The sequence below is a fragment of the Furipterus horrens genome, unplaced genomic scaffold (assembly GCF_987537825.1).
Source record: "Furipterus horrens unplaced genomic scaffold, mFurHor1.1.pri manual_scaffold_11, whole genome shotgun sequence".
Classification (NCBI taxonomy): Eukaryota; Metazoa; Chordata; class Mammalia; order Chiroptera; family Furipteridae; genus Furipterus; species Furipterus horrens.
The window spans coordinates 83,785,470-83,807,261 of record NW_028327181.1 but is presented as its reverse complement, the minus strand read 5'-3'; the positions used below and the strand labels follow the sequence as shown (position 1 = coordinate 83,807,261).

Sequence of the window (21,792 nt, the reverse complement as noted above, 5' to 3'; positions counted from 1 at the left end):
TGTACTTAACTTTTTTTCGTAACAGAAAGTAGGAAGAAAAGTTAGTAACAACATTTTATTTAAAACATGAACTTCTCCTAAAACCTAAGGTTTAAGTCAAGTCACATGTTCGCTAGTTCTAGAAGCAATCATATGATTCAAACTTATGACAAGTTTCCTTAAAAGTTAAAAAGGAAGTAATAATGAATTGAAATCAAGAGCTACATAATGTCTTATACTTAATTGACACATTATCATATTTTAATTCTGCTCACGTTTTCCCACATTAGCAAGGAACAAGAATGGCAATCATAAGTCAATATTCTATTTTTTATGCAAATAAATAAAAAGGAAATGAGTCATCCAGGCAGGTCCCCCAAAACACATTATATTCCAGACACAGAAGTTTATTTAGCCAGTTACCTCAAATTAGATACTAAAGTACCATCATAATTTCATGGTTCTTAGAAGGCAATTTTAAAATTCCTACACAATCAAAACAAAAAAATGAAACATAACTGCAGAACACTAAAAACTGTCAGCCTAGGCTTAATTAAGGGAAAGGAACGACTGGCTCCCTCACTGCAAAAGGAAGACACGCGGCCTTTAGTCCAGCAAGAACTCAGAAAGCCCTTCTAAAAACCATCTGCTACCTATCACGTTATCACCCTGAGGTCCCTGCTTCTTGACTGGAGTTTTTAATACGCACAAAATGTGCAACACCAAGAGAGAGACAAAACATCTTCCTGGGCTGTGCATTTTATTCAAAGGTTTTGGGGAGCAGAAAAATTCTGAATTTTTTGTGTTTTTAAAAAGTTTTGTCAAGTGGGTTCACAAGCAAATCAGCAGCATCTTACTTTTCTATGTAAGGAATCATAATTTTAATGGGAAAAATCTGGAGAGTAGAAACTTTTATACATAAATGCTGACTACTGAGAAATTATGATAGTTCTGTATTCGTCGTCGGCAGCCGTCCGTCTCGAGAGACGATGGTGTAGCTTCTTAAGAGTCTATCTGCACCGCCGAGAATGGCTGTGCAGTCCGACTCGGGAGTGACACGGTATCTGTCTCCTCCCGTGTTGAATCGACATCTTGCGATGACGCTGGAGTGTCCTCTCCAGTGAAGCTGAAGCTACAGAGCCTGGGCAGGGTGATATGGAGGGTCTGCTCTTGCCCATGCAGCAGACCCCCCCTCTCTTCACAGCTGAAGGGTCCAAGGGAAAGACGGAGTCAATACAGCTTGGCTTCAGGTGCGCCGCAGGAGTTGCCGGTGTTGACTACAACGTCAAACCGCCTTAGGGACTCCGGCTCCGGATTTTCTGTCGGGGTTTACTCCCTTAGCCTTTCCCCTGAAGAGGTATGCCGCAAGGCAGCGGAGGTTTTTTGGAGTCAGAGTTTTCCTTCTCTGAGTTCTGTATTATCAGTGTGCTAATAACCTTTTAAAAAAAAATGTTTTTTTAATTAAATATTGAAATGACAAACATGAATTGGAGGTTAAAGGCTTAAGTTTGAAAGACATGCATAAAACCACTGAGAAACTCAAGGGCTCTTACAGCAATGTTTATAAAACAATCACAGCAATTCTAGTAAAATCATCAGTTTGTATCACAAACAAAAGAGAGAAAATTTGCTTCTAGTTTTCCTTAAGGTCAATTTTTAAAATAAAATTATATTTATTTATTGATTTATTTAAGACAGGGTAAGGGAGGGTGGAAGAGAGGGAGAGAAACATCAACTGCCTCTTGCACGCACCCGGGCCAGGGACCGAACCCACAACCAAGGCATGTGCCGTGACTGGGGATTGAACCAGCAACCTTTCGCTTTGTGGGACAATGCCCAACCAACTGAGCCACACTGGTCAGGGCTCCTTGAGGTCAATTTTAAAACAGCCCTAGAAAGAATGAAGTTCTGATACATGCTACCACATGGATGAAACTTGAAAACATATGCTAAGTAAAATAAGCCAGAAACAGAAAGATTATATGAGTTCATTTATATGCATATCTAATAGGCAAATTCATAAACAGAAAATAGAACAGAGGTTACCAAGCGCTGGAGAGAGGAGGGAGTGAGGAGTTATTGTTCAAAGGGTACAGGGTTTCTGTATGGGGTGACAAAAAAGTTCTGGAAGTCGATACTGATGATGGTTATGCAACATCATGGATGTGAGAAAGTTGTGCACTTAAAAATGGCTAAAATGGTAAACTTTAGGTCATGTATATTTTAGTACAATGGAAGAAAACCAAAAACAAAACCATGAACTTAACAAAGGCCCTTTTAAGGAGACGCTCTCTATCTGAAAGTCATCACACAATGCGCGGCCCTGCTGTCACTCCCTCTAACCCTGGTCACTCCTGGCTTTCCTTAGATTTTAACTGAATCGCAGGTGAGGAAACATCTGGGTTACACAGTAGATTTCTCCTTCATAGCACTCACCACATTTTATTTAAATATTTACATACATATATAATTCTCAATACGTACATGTACATTTTCCCATGATAATTACTCCCCTCACAAGAATGTAAAGCTTCATGAGGGTGGAGACAGGCATTGCTCACTCTGACTCCCCAGTACTTGGATATATACACCTATTACTGGGATTCTGAATGAAAAGAAAATTTATGAAGCCCTGCTATGGTGATATAGCCAAAATGTGGAAGATCAAAAAGATGCAAACTCAAAAAAAGGTAACCTCCTGATGAACAACATAAAATAACTCATTTCAACGTGCTCCCAACACCTGCATGAACAAGCTGAAACTGAGGCTTCCCCTGGTCTTTATCTTACAGTGAGAAGTACAATGTATTTTAATAATTTCACTGACTCAATAGATTTATGAGAGGGAAGTCTGTAAAGATATTTTAGTTTACGAAGTACACATTAAATGAAAACTTTAAACAAGTTATCAGTTTTTCATCAAGCAAGACATTCCCTCGGAGAAAAAATATGGAATCAAATTTATGAAAGGATAAACTCTAAGGAGCAAGTCCAACACGCTCTTGATCAGTTTTCTCAACCTCAGTAGTACTGACTTGTTATGATGCTGTCCGATGCTGTCCCATTTAACCACTTTAAATATAAAATTCGGGGGCATTAACTGCTTTCCCAATGTTGAACAACCACAATCACTATCTATTTCTAATATTTTCATCACCCAAAAGGAAACTCTATATCCATTACACACTAACTTCTCATGTCCCACACGCATGCTAACCTCTAATCTACCTTTTGTCTCTATGAATTGGACTCTTCTAGACAATTCACATAAGTGGAATCATACAATATTTGTGTTTCTATGTCTGGCTTATTTCACTTAATGTTTTCACAAAATTTATCGTATTGTTGCATGTATCAGCACCTCATTCCTTTTATGACTGAATAATATCACATTATATGTATATGCTGTATTTCATTTATCCATGTACCTGTTGTTTCTACCTTTCTGATAATATGAATAATGTTGCTGAAAAGTGAAGTACACATATCTGTACTTATATTTGAGTCACAGTTTTCAGTTCTGCTGGACATTTATGTGAGTGAAATTAGAGAAGGGTCACAAGGTAATTCTATGTTTAAGTTTTTGAGACACCACCAAACTCTTTTCCACAGCAGCTGAATCACTTTACGTTCCCACCAGCAACCTATAAGGGTTCCAGTTTCTCCACATACTCACCAATACTTGTTATTTTCCTTTAAAAAAAAATAGCCACCCTCATGTGTGTAAAGGGGTACTTCCTTACAGTTTTGACTTGCATTTTCCCAATGATTAATGATGTTGAGAATCTTTCCATGTGCTTATTGGCCATTTGTATTACCATCTTTGGAGAAATGTCCACTCAAGTCCTTTGCCCATTTTTTAATGGGGTTTTATTGTTGAGGTGGAGGAGTTCTTTAAACATTCTGGTTATTAAACCCTTATCAGACATACGATTTATAAACATTTTCTCTCATTCTGTGGGTTGTCTTTTCACTCTCTTGAGTGCCCTTGATGCACAAGGTTTTCTGTTAGTAAAGATCAATTTTTCTCTTTTGTTGCCTAAAATTTTGGTGTTATACTTGAGAAACAACTGCCAAATTCAACATCGTGTAGATCTTTCTCTATATTTTCTTCTAAGAGTTTTCTAGCTTTAGCTTTTAAGTTTATGTATATGATGCATTTTGAGTTAGTTTTTGTATATGGTGTGAGGTAATGGTCCAGCTTCATTCTTTTTCAGGTGGATATCCTGTTTTCCTAGCACTCTTTGTTGAAAGGACTGTCCTTATAAATGTTGAGAGCAATGGGAACAAACTGAAACATAACTTGATATGTGCTACATGACAAGACAGTTATCAAAAAAGGAAATATGAAAAGCAAAAATTCAGCCAATTAGTATTGACTGCCATCTTGTACTGTGTGCAAAGTCTGATGCTGAGTGCTGTAGGGGTAATAAATATAATGTACAGTCCGTATTTTTTGAGTTTAAAACACCAGCGAAGTTGACTAATTTAAGGCGTGCATGAACCCAGGTCAAATGTGTGCTATGGGGAGCGGGGTGGTGGGTGGGGCAGGGAAGAGCAATGAGGGAAAAACTGGGACAATTGTAAAAGAACAACAATAAAAAAAAAAGCAAAAAAAGAAAAACAAAACAAAAATATAAGTGCCTTTGAGTAAAAAAAGAAAAGAAAAGAAGTGGACTATGGAGGTTTGGATGAGCAGCCACCACCGCCAGCTGGGATGGAAGTTTTTCTTTATTGGCGTTGGTGTTAATCCAGCTACGTAAATCATTTTTGAAAGGGTAAAAGAAAAACAGAAAAATCAAAGTGCATATACACAGTTCCTTTCTAGCATGTTCCAAGTATCTCCTGTGACTTTAATAAAATCTTTCATCAAGACTAATATGGTCAAATTTTAAAAACAGAGGCAACCAGTACAATGACTCTGTTTCCAGTGTTTATAAAAGAGTAACAGGAAACATGACAATTTTTCCTGTCTTTCATATTCAACAAGTTCAATGTATGGCATTTCCCTTATAATTCTTTTAAAACACAACATAATTGCTACCACTTAAATATCTTTGAAAACTCTACCTCTTCTGTGGGCAGAGTATTCACATTCATATTCACTTTAGTTAAGATTTTTAAACGATCTGTTCAACATTTTTTATTTTATAAGAAACTCTTAAGGGAATAAGTTACAAGTAACGTGTAACTTAATAAATGCAAATTATGAATTAAAAAATAATGCAAAAGGTAATCGGAAGTCTTGAGCAAATGAACTATTCTTTAATGATAGATACCTGAATGAATTTAAGTATATATATAAAAAAAGAATGTTTTGTATGGGTTAAAATATATTTGCCATTAAGCATGTAGTCCAAAAACTTCCCAAGATACACTTAAGCGTATCAGAAAAAGGTAACTGGTACGACTAAAAGGGAAATCACAATATACAACCAGATACCCCACTACAGTAAAGCTTGGTTTACAAAGAACTGTCTCACTGTACTTTAATATGGTAACAACTCAGAAAAGAAAATGAGTCCTCTTAGAATAAACACTGAATACTTAAATCTCGGAGAGAGACATCACATTGAGCAGTCTGAGACGGATATGTAAGCACCTGCTACGTGTCTGTCAAGTACCTGCACACAAGTGAGATTTTACAAAGCGGTGCAGCCACATCACCCAGACCCCTGTTCCCACCTGCTGTCTCCTTGGCATCAATTGCTTCATGCCTTCCCACTGAATGTCATTAATGAACAGAAAAAGCTCTAAAAGGGTTTTAATGTTTTTTAAAATACAGCCAACTGACTTAAAAAAAATTTTTTTTTAATTTATTGACTTTAGAGAGGGAGGGAGGGAGAGCAAGAACATCGATTTGTTGTTCCACTTATTTACACATTCATTTTCTAATTCTTGTACACGCCCGGACCAGGGATCAAACCTGCAGCCTTTCTAGAGGGTTTGTTTTACTTGGAAGTAGGCAACTGATGATTTCATGAATTAATCATCTACTGACTTGGTACAACAAAGTATACAGACAGGTTGACTTTAGACAAATATGAGAATGGATATCTTACCCACATGCAGGCCTCAATCCTAACTTTTGAGATGATGCTCCACAAAGAAATGGATCCTTCAATGCCCTCTTCATCTGGGCAAATAATCTGATCAGGATAGGGTGGCTCAGGGAAATTAACTGAATTGCATTCATAAGCAGCTAATGTAACTGAAGCTATATGTGGACCCTATAAAACAAAGAGGAGAAACATGATTAGAAATATTAATGAAAAGGGAATCGTTAATATACATGCTATTTTAATGGTACCTTAAATCACTATATATTAATAGAAAAAGCGTAGCTTTTAAAGAACAAGAATCTATTTAACTAAAATCTTTTAAAGATTTTATTTATTTTTAGAGAGAAGGGAAGGGAGGGAGAGAGGGAGGGAGAGGAACATCGATGTGAGAGAGGTACACGATCGGTTGTGGTTGCCTCTAGCATGCCCCCAGCTGGGGGCCTGGCCTGTAACCTAGGCAGGTGCCCTGACTGGGAACTGAACCAGCCGGTGACCTTTCTGTTCTCAGGCAGGCACTCAATCCAGTGAGCCACACAAGCCAGAACGAACTAAATATTTTAAGATACAGTTGGTAATTTGAAAAACTCTTTCCAGAATTTCCTCCTGGTTTGCTTTTTTAAAAATTCAGATTTATTGATACTTTATATATAATAAGAATCGCTATTTTAGGTCTAAATTACATGAGTTTTGACAAGTATATTTAACTGTATAACAAAAACGAATCATGATATAAAACACTTCCATCACTGCCCAAAGTTCCCTTGTGTTCTTTTGTACTCGATCTCCCTCCCCCAATACTAGCTCCTGGAAACCATATGATTCCTCCCTTGATCCTGATTTTATGTATCCATATTTCTCATTTGTAAGAAGATTATATCCCTTTGATAAAAACTTCCTGTGCTGCTATTCTTTTAGGCATAACTTCAGAATATCACTGTTTGTCCTTACATACATTGGTGAAGTAACTACCTCACTTATCTTTCTCACTGAGATCTTTAAAAAAAAAAACACTGGACCCATTATCAGTGAGTTTTTCTTTTAAAGTGATTTTTTATATGAAAGCTTTTCTGCTACTTTGTGCCTTTATTTTGAAATGTAACAAATCAATAATATCAAATAGATTAAAATGGGTTGATAATGAAATAAAGGTTTAAACACAAGAGTTCCTAAATACACATGTATGCCAAGGAGAGGTTTCTGAATAAGAATCAACTAAGGAGTTTGTTAAAAATATAAATTCCTGGGTCTCCTAAGCATAGATTGATTCAACAGGTAGGAGTAGGAACCTATATGTCATAAACAAGCTCCTTCAGAGTTTCAAATATGTTAGGTTCTAACAGGCTAAATTTAGGAATCACTGTGAAAATAGTAAATTAAGGGTCAGAAAATAAGCAACCTTGGACAAGTCACTTAAATTTATGGGCCTCAGTTTACTCTTCTGTAAGGCAAGAGAATTACTCATTTTATGGTCTACCCGGCTCCAAAATCCAAAAACTCCAAAATATAATCAAATATGTCAATAAAATCCAATGTTAATTTCCAAAGTCCCCATGAAGTGTGAGATCTAAAAGCTGGTCACTCTTAACACGCTGCTTTAACACACGTGGTATAATTATTCACTTTAAAGCATACTACAGACAAAGTTTATAGCATAATAGTCATAAGTATAACTTCCAGAGCCAGACGTTCTGGTTTAGGTTGTCGCCTCTACCATTTACCTTCTGAGTCTTGCTTTTTACTGATCTATAAAATGGGTAATAAAATACCTTCAAGATCTACATTCTGAAGATGTTGTAAGGTTTAAATTGGTCAATTCATATAGTGTTAATCTTAGAACAAAGCCCTGGCTGGTTTAGATCAGTGGATTGAGCGTCGGCCTGCGAGCTAAGTGTCGCTGGTTCGATCTTCCAGTCAGGGCACATCAGAGAAGGAAAACTCTGACCCCCAAAAACCTCCGCTGCCTTGCGGCATACCTCTTCAGGGGAAAGGCTAAGGGAGTAAACCCCGACAGAAAATCCGGAGCCGGAGTCCCTAAGGCGGTTTGACGTTGTAGTCAACACCGGCAACTCCTGCGGCGCACCTGAAGCCAAGCTGTATTGACTCCGTCTTTCCCTTGGACCCTTCAGCTGCGAAGAGAGGGGGGGTCTGCTGCATGGGCAACAGCAGACCCTCCATATCACCCTGCCCAGGCTCTGTAGCTTCAGCGTCATCACAAGATGTCGATTCAACACGGGAGGAGACAGATACCATGTCACTCCCAAGTCGGACTGCACAACCATTCTCGGCGGTGCAGATAGACTCTTAAGAAGCTACACCATCGTCTCTCGAGACGGACGGCTGCCGACGAATCTTAGAACAGTGCTTGGCATATAGTAAGCCCTCAAAAAGTACCAGCAGTTAGCTGTTATGAAGAAAAATACTGTATCTGTAGAATTATATATGCACATACACACATACATATGTGTATATATATATGTATATATACACACACATACACATATACAGTAAGTGGTCTCTATATGTAAGAAAGCCTTTTAAAATGACATAATGAAAGAATTTGTGGTTCAAAGACGGTACATAAGATACATTGATAAAAATAAGACGCTGAAGAACTCCTACCACTGTCAAGATAAAAGGCAATATAAAACAAAAATTTTTGTCGCATGTTAATATGAAAAGATATTCATAAATTTTACATTTCTCTCTAAATGCAATACGTATTTTTGTTCAAATATTATCTAAAAAATAAAGTTCTACACTTAGCACTAAATAATTAGTTATTAGATTTTTCTGAACCGAAAAATATCTATGTGAATTTTTAGTTGGTTCCTCTTTTTCTTGAGTTTTAATTAATAATAATCCATAAATGGTAATATTTAAGTTTTAAAAATAATTATAAGAAGGAACTCCTGCCTTGTGATAACATAGATGGACCTAGAGAGAATTATGCTTAGTGAAATAAGCCAGGCAACAAAAGACAAATACCATATCACCTAATACAGGAGACTAATGAACAACGCAAACAAATGAGCAAAATCGAACCAGAGGCATGTAGACAAGGAACAAACTAACAGTTATCAGGAGGGAGGGAGAGGAGGGGGGTAAGTAGGGGAAGGGTTTAGTAAAGGAACCAGTATAAATAACCCATGGACATGGACAACGGGGTGGGGACTGACTGTGGGAGAAGGGGTGGGGGGGTGGGGGGATGGGAGAAAAAGTGGGACAGCTGAAATAGAAAAACAATAAAAATAAATTTAAAAAAAGTAATTATAGTATGTTTTTTAAAAGAATGCTTTTGAGAATTCAGGTTTAAAAAAAGTTATAAGCCATTAAATCTACAACTGTTTTTTTGAATACTACATGCATAAGAGATTTCACAAATGGGGTAAAAAGGATTATTTTGTAATTGTAAATAAAACTCCCACATTTAAAGTTTGGGGAATTCAGAATAACTGAATAAACAGTGAAAAACTTCTCACTTTACACTTAGCATACCTAAGCATCAGATGCAATTTTTTTAAAAATTGTAACTTTCACTTTATTATTTGAAAACACAAAAGAGAAATGTGATATGAGTAAAACAAACAAAAAAAAACAATTTAAGAGTTTGTCCATAATATCGCCAGACAACCGTCCCCTGTAGACTGTAGGAACAGTCTACCCCTCAACTCTAGAACAAAAGCTGAACTATCCTGAAAGATAAAACAACAAGATTTCTGGGATACATAAAAAGGAACAAACTACATTTCTATTATAGAAATATAGATAAAATATGCAACTTATCAGATTAAACACATTATCCAAAAAGATAGAAGACATTCGTAGTTTTAATTTTAAGTGACTCTAAAAAGGGAAATTTTCAGCCATCTGATGAGAATATTTTCCCTAAAGAAAGGACAGTTCATTCATACAATGAAACTGGCACATACTCTCCGTAACCACACTAACCAGTCGTGATTACTCAGCCTGAGAGGCAGATGTGGTGGTTCCCAGACAAAGTGAACATGAATAACTCAGCTTCTTGTCCTCTGTTCATTCTCAAGAGCTCATTTAGCCTGTACCTTGACATTTCAGTTTAAACTACGTTAACTGATGGGAAACCTCACGAATACTTTTCAACATTACAGGTTAATGGTTCCTAAATATAATTGACCTAACTGAAATAAATATTAGTTTACATGAAAAAAGCAAACAAAACTTTAAAAAAATCACTTTTATTACAAGAATTTTTAAAGTTATACATATTCAAAGTACTTTTTAAGTGCATTTTCTAAAACCTACAACTCCTATTACTATGTATCGAATATGAAAGACTCCCTTTTAATCACACTAAATGAAGAAACATGGGAAAAAGACAAACAGCTATAGTTAAAGCAGAAAAGACTACCTGGACAGAACCACCATGAAACATACAAACCACACAGTGTTCCAGCGCTCACGGGAGCACGCAGGTACTGGTACGTACTGGCTAGAGATATCCCGGCCCGTGGCTGAGGGTTTTCCGCCTCAGATCATGAATTAACTGGTAAAGACTTCCATTCCTACAGCAAACACCTAGAAAACTGGACAGTGTCTTCCCAGACAGTGCACCACAGGCAGTGCAGGGCCTGACTGCGGAGAGAAGGGATACAGATGAGGAAACCCAAGGATGACTCTGGCTCCTGGTTTGTAGACATGCTCTGTGTCTACAGCGAAGTCCATGGTCCAAAGAGGAGGAGCCCAAGCACAGCACGGTGGTCTTGCTGAGATGAGAAGGAAATCTGTTCAGGGAGGCTGAATACTTGAAATACGTGGGGCAGAATACTAGCGAAGAGGGAACTATGATGGTCCCCTTGAGACTGTGGCAGCCGAAGCTGCGTTGCATGCTGGGGTGAGATTCTAAGAGGCCAGGCAAAGTACAACTAATGGGAAAAGAACTAACAGGGAATTGTAAGCTGAACAATTCCTTACAGTTCGTACAGGGCTGAGAAACACTTGAGCTCCAATCAGCTGGAGAGAAGAGAGACTCAGCACTACAGGAAGACCTTGGAAAGAGCCTAGAGTAAAACCTACTCCAGACAGGCCATGACAGGATTTTTAAAAACCCTTAAATAGATCAAGCTGATCCACGGGTAAGTTAACTGCTCACCCAAACAAAAATGAATGCTCTATAAAGGAAGAAAACAAAATCCATACACTCAAATATTTAACACCACATACTCAGCATCCAATAAATAAGTAGACACCCCCATTCTTATTAGGGATTTCTGGACCCAGGGGTAGGTAGGACGACGACCATGTCCAGCTTGAAGCAGCTAGAGGAACACGAGACCTTTGCCCATTGTCCTTTATAAGATTATAAAGGGTCTTAAGTCTGATAGGGGGAGGGATTGTTATTTTTTATTGTCAAAAAAAATTAATTAATTAATTTAAAAAAATATATAGGAAAGGGTGAAGCCAGAGAACTTGTATGTATGACCCATGGGCATGGACTGGGGGTGGGAGTTTCTGGGGGAGGGGTGGTGCTGGGCAGAGGGTGGGGAGCAAAAGGGAAAAAATTCAAACTATTATAACAATATAATCAATAAAATATACTTAAATAAATAAATTAATTAATATAGTATGGCTTAAAAAAAAAAAAAACAAGAAAGTAGATATGTGAAGCAGGAAAAGGTCACCCATAACCAGAAGAAGTACTGGTCAAAAGAAACACACCAAGAAAAGTCGGAGATAATATGATTAGCAGACAAGAACGTAAAAACAGTGACTATAAATATGTTCAAGGATTTAAAGCAGCACTTGGCAATTTCGGCCCCATGGGCCAAATTCGGTCCACCACCAGTTTTATAAATAAAGTTTCAAAGAATACAACCATGTGCATTCATGTACATGTTGTCTCTGGCTAAGTCTGTGTGATGATGGCAAAACTGAGCAGCTATGACAGAGACTCTATGGGCTACAAGGTCTAAAATATTTATTGTTGGCCTTTTATGGAAGTTTGCTGATCCCTGATTTAAAGGAAAACATAAATCCAATGAAGAAATAGAAAGTGTGAAAAATAATGAAACTTCCAGAGCTAAAAATATAATATCTGAGTAGAAAAATTCTTTAGATAGATGATCAACAGATTAAATACTGCAGAAAATAATATTAAAGAACTCGAAAAGAGGGCAATAGAAAATATTCAAACAGAGAGTGAAGGCTACGAAAGAAATGAACCTCCACCCTTGGCTGGTGTGGATCAGTGGATTGAGTGAGGGACTGTCAACTGAAAGGTCACCAGTTCGATTCCCAGTCAGGGCACATGCCTGGGTTGCAGGCCAGGTCCCCAGCTGGGGATGTACGAAAGGCAACCAATCAATGTTTCTATCCCTCTCTTTCTCCTTTCCTTCCCCTCGCTCTAAAATGAAATAAAAATAAAATCTTAAAAGAAAAGAAAAGAAATGAACTTCCGTAACCGTGAAATAACACCCATCAGTCTAATAGGCATGTGGTTGGAATCCTGGAAAGATAGGAAAAGGTGTATATGTGGGGGGAAGGTTGTGTGCAAAAACAAACAAACAAACAAATAAACTTGAAGAGCAGCCAGATATCCTCAAGATTTGATTAAAAACTTCAGGCCATCATCTCACAAACCTAAGAAACTCAATAAATCTCAGTCAGGATCAAGACAAAGAAAAGAAAACATATCAAACTGCTAAAAATCATAATCATAATCAAATTGTTATAACTCAGTAATAACAAGAAAATCTTGAAAGCAATCAGAGGGGATAAAAGGAACACATTATCTACAGGAAAATATAGATAAGAGTTCTTATCAGACATAATGCAGACCAAAATACAATGGAATAACTTCTCAAAAATGTTTTTTTTAATTATTTTTGAGTGAGAGAGGAAGGGAGAGAGGAAGAAAGGAAGAGAGAAACAGAGGAAGAGAAACATCAATGTGCATGAGTCGGGGACCTTGCCCACAACCCAGGTATGTGCTCTGACTGGGAATTGAACCAGCAACTTTTCATTTCTCAGGCTCAACCCACTGAGCCATACCAGCCAGGGCTAAAGTGTTTAAAGGAAAAAACATCTGTCAATCCAGAATCCGTGGAAAATATATCTGAAAAATCAAGATGAAATAAAAACATTTTCAGATAAGCAAAAGCCAAAAGAATTTGTTCCAGCAGATCTGCACTGTAATAAATGTTAAAGGAAATTCTCTGAAGAAAAACGATACCAGATGAAAACTTCAATGTACACAAAGGAGTGAATGGCACTGGAAACATAGAAGACCCTTCCTCATTTTAAAACTCTTTAAAAAATAACTAGTTGTTTAGAGCAAAGGAGATGACATATGTACAAGTAAAATGTGGATATGACTACAGCAGCATAAAGTACGGGAGGACAAAACGGAGCATCCTATTGTAAGGTGGTTACAGTATATATGCTTAAAAAACGCTCAATCCAAAAGAACTAGGAAAAGAAGAATAAAAAATAAATGGGAAAAATATTTTGAGGGTAGACTTAAACCCAATCACATCGCTAACTACATTAATTGTAAGTGTACCAAATGTAAAAATAAAAAGCAGTGTCAGACTGGATTAAAAAGCAAGACCCCAGGACATGCTGCGTGGAGGTCATTTTAAACATTAGGACCCAAAATAACAGTAAACAAATGAAAAAGATAAGCTACTTTAAAATAACCACGAAAAGATGGAGCGGCTACATTAATATCAGATAAAGTAGACTTCAGGATAGGGAATTACTAGAGATGAATAAGGGCATTTCATAATGATGAAAGGGCTACTTCTCAGGAAAGCAAACCAATTCCTAATGTGCATGCACCTTATTAACAGACTGTCAAACATATATAAAGCAAAAACTGACAAAACTGAAAGGAGTAATAAACAAATTTGCAATTATAGTTGGAAATTTCAGCCCCCTTATTAGTTGATAGAACAAGTAAACTGACAAGCCGTGCGGACAGAGAAGACTTGAACAATACAGAACACTCCATCCAGGAATAGCCAAATACACATTCTTTCCAAGTACCCATGGGAGAGTCACCAAGACAGACCGTATGCTGGGGTGTAACATGAGCCTCAGCTCATTTTAGAAGAATGCGTCATGTATCAAGGTAAACAGTCATACAAGGAGTACTTCTTAAGGAAAAAAGGCAAATAAAGGTCCTCAAAGATTAATTTCTCCAGCTCAGGACAGTGTCCTTTAATCTTTGTGGTGGTAATAAAAGGAAGTCAAACAGCTCTCTGCAGCCCAGACTGTTATTCCCCAGCACAGGAAACTATAAATCCCCTAGTTAGCAACCAGGTCACAAGTAACACCCACTCATTGCCCACCTAGCCCCTGAGAGTTCCTAATTACTGTCAATGGAAGTTCTCTTTAGTGACAAGGAGGAGTTTGAATTTTATGATTGTGATTCAATGTTATACCCTCCTCAGAGTGACAGGTTTTAGGGTCCTTAATTGGGGGGTGGGGAGTAACTCAGTCTAGTCACTCTAAGTGAAGTCAGCTCAACAAGATAGCTCAGTTACTTGTGACATATCGAACATCTGGTTTTGCTTCAGTTCAAAGCCTCGTGTATCTAGTCTCATGAGCTGTATTACATTATATTTTCCAAAGTTTTCATAATGGAATAATTCTGCCTGTCCAGAGGCAAAGATGTAGTGCTTGGCCAGGCAAGACAATGTCTGGGTGAGAGCAAATCCATAGTTAAACCAGGGGTAAGACTTCCAGTAAAAGCAGATATAGGTATCGGTGGAAAGAGTGTTTTAACTTCTAAAATATTCTTTTAAGATAAATTTTAGGTTACAGTTCTACAATTTATATTTTTTCATGAGCAATATAAAAGAGGAAGTTTTAAAAAACTTAACAGATAATTATGTGGGATTAATTTTTACTCTAGCTTCAGGAATAGTAATATATTACTAGTTCTGCCCAATGAAATTTAAATTAAAAATTATCCTAAAGAGATAAAATTATCATTCCTAAAATTGTACTACACAAAAATATTCTAATCTGGTAGTTAAGAGAAGCTTTAGCTAGTGCCCTGATAATGCAGTAGTTCCTGTTTAGGTACCAGGAAGTCCTGGGGCCACAAACACAAATTAGGGTCTTTATAAGGAAGCTGTGGGATACTCCTCCCTTAATCCCAGAAAAAAAAATTATATCAGTAAAATGGCAAACTAGTAATGTGCACTGCTGCTTCATGAAATAAAATGTTTTCTGTCTTTTGAACTTTATTGTTGGGCTTATTTTAGGGCCCCTTCTCCCAGAGCCATTTTTTTTTTTTTTTTGATTGATTGATTTTTACTGTATTTCTTCCCCATCACCATGTATTATCCCCCTTACACCCGCTCCTCCCGCACAATCACCGCACTGCTGTCCGTGGGCACGCGTCCTTTTCCTCAGTCCCTTCACGTCCTAACCGTCCCCCGGCTGTCTTCCTGCTCTCTATCTCTGACTGAGCCTGTCTCTATTTTGCTTGTTAGTTCAGTTTGTTCATTAGATTTCCTAAAAAGTAAAAACCTAAAATGGTCACGTTAGTTAATTATGAGCCTAATTTAGCCAAGTCTCTTCTATCAACCAAGACGAAGAATATGATACCACATTATGAGTCCGTATGAGTTTGTGAGGAAGATGAGCAGACAGACAGACATTCCTCCACCCTAGGCAGCTCCCTCAGAACTGATAAAACATTCCTCAAGACTGGAGTTGTTTGCATAACATCTGTAATGTCAATTCATAGCCTAATCCATCATCCATACACAGAAGTCCAGTGAGATCCCAAAGGCAACATTTCCAATTAGTTTTGTCTGGAAAGTTTAGGGCAAAGGTAATAAAATCAAGAATCCTGTGCTGATTCACTGGGAAAACATTTGTTTGCCACACTCCTTCACTGAAGGAACAAAAGGAGTCAGTGGTTAGTCTGGAATGTGATTCATTAGGAATATCTTGGTGATAAATAAATGAAAGATGACAAATGGCTGTGTGCTTGACTTTGTTTTCTTTAATTCCAACTTTAGAAATGCTTTTGCAAACAGGAATTCTACTCCTCAAATTCTTTTAATCACTGCTTTTCTCTAGTCACTCTCTATAAAATGCAATAATCTGGGCATTGGTTAATGTGGGTTTTCGTTTTCTGAAGCTGTTAGTAACTTACTAGATGTAATCAGACTTCTATCGCATATTCCTCATTTGATGAAAAGTTTAGTAATAATAACTATGATAATGTCTGTACAATCTATATAATAGGGCAAGAATATATGAGATCATATAGTAAAAGTATTATAATAAGTATAAAATTGCTAAACAAAACAAAACAAAATGTATAAACTATCATTCATGCTCCAAGTTATAAGGACCCTTCTTTGGAGTTATTTTTATTATATTGAATCAATCCATAAATAAAAACATATTTCACTTTTCTTTTCTAAACCTAAGCAACTTTTGATCAAAAAGTTAATTTAAGTGTTCAGGAGAAATTAACCACATACAGAGAGTTTTTTAAAGGTTATAAATTGTTTCAAACATATATCCAATAGAACAGATTTCAGCTAAACTGTATCTTCTCAGCTTTACTTTAAGCACACATTAATAAATAGTAACTTAAGGGCAGGAAGCTATCCAGTCTGTGCGTTGCCCTTTTGTTTGGTGAAAACCCACCCCATGTCATGGAGACCTGGGTTCCTTCTTTGATGTGGTGATGGCTCAGAAGGGTTCATGCATGAGTCATTCCTTTGGGGAAGACAGGGCGAAGAGCAGATCATGCATTCATCAAAAAAGGGCAAGCAGACCTTTTCTAAGAAGGGCCTGCTGGCTTTCCCGGAAGGGCCCTGAGTCACTGCATGCTTACAGCCAGAGTCATTTTACCTACAGAGAGCAATATCAAGTCACACCAGAATGTCACTTTGGGCAATCTCTTCCCTTTGTGTCTTACAGAGACACAGACAGGTGAGCAATGAAGCAATCATCAGAGGTCAGGCAGAAAAAAAAGTAAAGAGGTTGGCTCACAATTTTTTCAGAGTTTATTCCACTTAGTGGCATTAAATAGTTAACTGTACTATTTCTTACTGAAACTACTGCTCTGTTTCATTTGAATCCACATACATGCAGTTTAAAAAATAAAACAACAATTACTTTAGGCAATAAATAGCTACAAGTAAAAAAGTATAATAAATGTCTATACCTAAGGAAAAACCAGCTTTATGATCGTCTATAAAGTACTATATACATACTATAAAGAAGGAAATTGGGTGCTATACACAGAGGTATTCTATAAATATTCATTAGCAATCAAGAGGTCAGACTTTTTAAATGTACAATTTTTACCACATAATTTAGTAATGAAATAATCCTAAACTTTAAAACAGAAACTGCACCTGAATCTTACACAGGAGCAAATATCTGACAAGTTTCTTTGTATTTATTTTATAACAAAGAGCCCAATATTTCTTTTCTACTAAAATGACCTTATTCCATAAGGTCATTCTTCTCTGTGGAAGAACAAAGTGTGGGGCTTCCTATTTTTCTAAAGGATTGGGCTGGCCTGGCAGAGGGTCTCTGGTTTATTCTTTGGGTGTTCTAGAGGGAACAGGCTATGAGGCAGAAGCCTGTCATTCTTCCAAAGTTGTGTAGTTTTTGTATTTTATGCTGTTTTAGTTTGTAACTAGCCCTATAGAAATAAGGTGATTAAAACAGGGGGAAATGATAGCAGGGCCCAGGTGTTAGAGTTTAGCCTTAATTGATAGGCTTAAGTAATTGAAGCTGTGACTGGATAGACTTTCTTTATCACCAAACCTTTGCTTCTGGAATTTTGCCTAGAGGGTGGCGGCAGGCAGCAGGACCCCAAATTGCTTTTCGGTAGCATAACTACTATTGAATCAAGATTAAAGAATTTCCATCTCCCTAAAAATTATCCTGTGTCTTGTTGTATCATCCTTTCCTCTAGCCCCATAGCCCAAGGCAACCAGTGATTTACTTTCTGTCTCTATAATTTTACATTTTCTAGAACTTCATGTAGACTTTTATGCTTTGCTTCTTTCACTTAGCATAATGCTTTTTGAGATTCATTTGTGTTGTTTTGTGTATCAGTATTTTGATCTTTTTTATTGCTGTGGATGTCTGTGACGCGATATTCTAGCGTCCGCATCGTTTAGAGCTGCGACTCAGAACATGGCGCGTTCCTAGAAGCCGCTTTCGGCATCAGTGGGCGGCGGCGCGTGGACTTGCAAGCGTGGGGCGCGGGACCAACCGACGCCACTTCGTGTTGGACAGTGGAAGCTGGAGAGCCGGGCTATTCGGACTGAGCCAATTGGTTTCCATGGATCTCAATAGTGCCAGCACTGTTGTTCTTCAAGTCTTAACTCAGGCCACCAGTCAGGATACTGCTGTGTTAAAGCCAGCTGAGGAGCAGCTGAAACAGTGGGAAACACAGCCAGGTTTTTATTCAGTGTTGCTGGTAAGTTGCTTAAAAATAGTTATTATTTTTAATAAAATGAGACACTATTCTATTGTTTTAAAAACCTACTTGTGCTGGTGGTTTACTTAGTGAAACTGATCCAAATGTTTGGCTGCCATTGCACTGCCATTTACTAATTCGAGGCATGGCACTTGGAGGACATTTAAGAGATGTTTATTGTTGGGTGAGTATACCCAAGCAGGGTATTGGTAGTATCTGCTTAGAAGGTTACACTGCCAGTTTTCTATTTTAGCCTGTAAATGCTGCCCTCAAGACTGTAAAGGAGGAAAGAGGAAGGACATCTCTAAAATCAGAGAAGGAAAACTCTGACTCCAAAAAAACCTCCGCTGCCTTGCGGCATACCTCTTCAGGGGAAAGGCTAAGGGAGTAAACCCCGACAGAAAATCCGGAGCCGGAGTCCCTAAGGCGGTTTGACGTTGTAGTCAACACCGGCAACTCCTGCGGCGCACCTGAAGCCAAGCTGTATTGACTTTGTCTTTCCCTTGGACCCTTCAGCTGCGAAGAGAGGGGGGGTCTGCTGCATGGGCAACAGCAGACCCTCCATATCACCCTGCCCAGGCTCTGTAGCTTCAGTTTCACTTGAGAGGACACTCCAGCGTCATCGCAAGATGTCGACTCAACACGGGAGGAGACAGATACCGGTTATCAGCTCATCCGATTGGCGAAGGAAACGAGCGCCAGGGGTCTCCTCTGACGGTGGGAGAGGTCATCGCACCTCACTGGACAGCTACCGTCTCGCCATGGCTCGCCTGCCCCACTGGGTGCGTGGGGATCAGAGAGGCGCCTCTCGAAAAGTGGGCCACAAAACACCCGCACCAGTTAATTCCAAGCAAACAACAAGAAAGAAGCCTCCGGCTCTTCGCCTCGCTAGCTGGAACATCAGGACCATGTGCCCCGGACTTACTGCAGACCTTCCGTGGATCAAGGGTGCCAGGAAAACCGCTGTCATCGATAGGGAACTGGCACGACTAAACATCGACATTGCGGCTCTACAGGAGACCCGGTTGGCCGACAACGGAACTATCAGAGAAACCAACTACACCTTCTACTGGCAAGGGAAGTCTCCGGACCAACCAAGACAGCACGGTGTTGGGTTCGCTGTGAAGAACACGCTTGTTAACTCCATAGAGCCACCCACAGGAGGCACAGAGAGATTACTTACCCTCCGATTGTCAACAACTTTCGGCCCAGTCAGCATTCTTAGCGCGTATGCCCCAACCCTCTGCGCCACCACCGAAGAGAAAGAACAGTTCTACCATGCACTGGACGAAGCGTTATCCAAGATTCCCAGAAGTAACGCTCTCTATCTCCTTGGAGACTTCAACGCAAGAGTAGGAGCCGACCACATGGCCTGGCCCACCTGCCTTGGAAACTTTGGGAGAGGAAAGATCAATGAGAATGGTCAGCGACTGCTTGAGCTTTTGTGTCACCATGGCCTGTGCGTGACAAACACATTCTTCAAGTGCAAAGAGATCCACCAGGTGTCATGGAGGCACCCCCGCTCCCGCCATTGGCACCAGCTTGACCTCGTCATCACCAGAAGAACGGATATTGGCAGCACCCTCCTCACCCGCAGCTACCACAGTGCAGACTGCGACACGGACCATGCCCTCGTGGTAAGCAAGGTGCGCATAATGCCGAAGAGGTTGCACCACTCCAAGATGAAGGGTCGCCCACGCATCAACACCAGTTGTGCCAGCAACCCAGTTAAGACCCAGCAATTCATCAACAAGATGGAAGATGCACTCGGTGAGGGAGTGGGGGCAGATGACATTATCGAATCCAATTGGCCACGTCTCCGCGACGCCATATACAACTCCGCCATTATTGCTTACGGGAAGAAAGAGCGGAAGAACGCTGACTGGTACGAGGCTCACTGGGAAGAAATGGAACCCGTGATCGAGGCTAAGAGGAAGGCCCTACTGGCTTACAAGGTCACGCCCACTCCCAGTACACTTCAAGCTCTACGGGCTGCCAGGAACAAAGTCCAGAAGACCGCCCGCCACTGTGCCAACACCTATTGGCTAAACCTGTGCAGAAGCATTCAGGAAGCCGCCGATATAGGCAACGCACGAGGAATGTATGAGGGTATCAAGAAGGCAACAGGCCCAATCCCCTCCAAGATCGCCCCCCTTAAGTCCAAGACAGGTGAGGTCATCACTGACCAGGAACAGCAAATGCGGCGGTGGACCGAGCACTACCTCGAGCTGTACGCAACGAAGAACACCGTAATAGACACTGCTCTTAACGCCATCCCAGACCTACCAGTCATGGAGGAGTTAGACACCCCACCTACTGCGGCAGAGCTCGGCAAAGCCATCGACCGCCTCGCTTGCGGGAAAGCACCAGGAAGCGACGGAATCCCTCCAGAAATCCTAAAGAGCGGGAAACCAGTCCTGCTACAGCCGCTCCACCATCTACTCTGTCGCTGCTGGAAGGAGGGTTACATCCCCCAGGATATGAGAGATGCCAACATTATCACCATGTACAAGAACAAAGGAGACCGCAGCGACTGCAACAACTACCGGGGCATCTCTCTCCTCAGCGTCGTCGGCAAAGTATTCGCCCGGGTCGCCCTTGCCCGCCTGCAGACCCTTGCTTCCCGCGTCTACCCAGAGTCCCAGTGTGGCTTCAGAGCTGGCCGATCAACAGTGGACATGATCTTCTCCCTACGCCAGCTGCAGGAGAAGTGTCACGAGCAGCATAAACCACTCTACCTCGCCTTTATTGACCTCACGAAGGCGTTTGATCTGGTCAGTCGAAGCGGACTCTTCAGCTTGCTACGGAAGATTGGCTGTCCACCACATCTGCTTGCTGTGGTCATGTCCTTTCACGACAACATGCACAGCACGGTGTCCTACAACGGCGCAACCTCTGAGGCCTTCCCAGTCAGCAGCGGAGTAAAGCAGGGCTGCGTCCTCGCGCCTACGCTGTTCGGAATCTTCTTCTCCATGCTCCTCCAATACGCCTTTAAGGACTGCAGCGAGGGTGTCTTCATTCACACCAGATCCGATGGCAAGCTCTACAACCTGGCCCGTCTACGAGCCAAGACCAAAGTCAAAGAGGTGCTCATCCGTGAGATGCTCTTCGCCGACGACGCAGCTTTGACATCACACTCCGAAGAGGGACTCCAGCAGCTAGTCACTTGCCTTTCCCACGCATGCAAGGAGTTCGGACTAGCCATCAGCCTGACGAAGACGAATGTTATGGCTCAAGGCACGGGGACTACCCCATGCATCACCATCGACGGATACACCCTGGAGGTTGTCAACGACTTCACTT

General features: G+C 40.0%; 1 protein-coding gene across 4 annotated transcripts in view; it reads right to left on the bottom strand.

Moving 5' to 3' along the window:
* VMP1 (vacuole membrane protein 1) overlaps positions 1 to 21,792 on the bottom strand; it is a 115,002-nt gene that overhangs the window by 63,741 nt on the left and 29,469 nt on the right. For all 4 annotated transcript variants that reach the window (XM_090292605.1, XM_090292607.1, XM_090292609.1 and 1 more), the window contains exon 6: positions 6,042 to 6,209. In XM_090292605.1, coding sequence (XP_090148731.1) covers positions 6,042 to 6,209 — 168 coding nt within the window. The remainder of the gene's footprint in view (positions 1 to 6,041; positions 6,210 to 21,792) is intronic.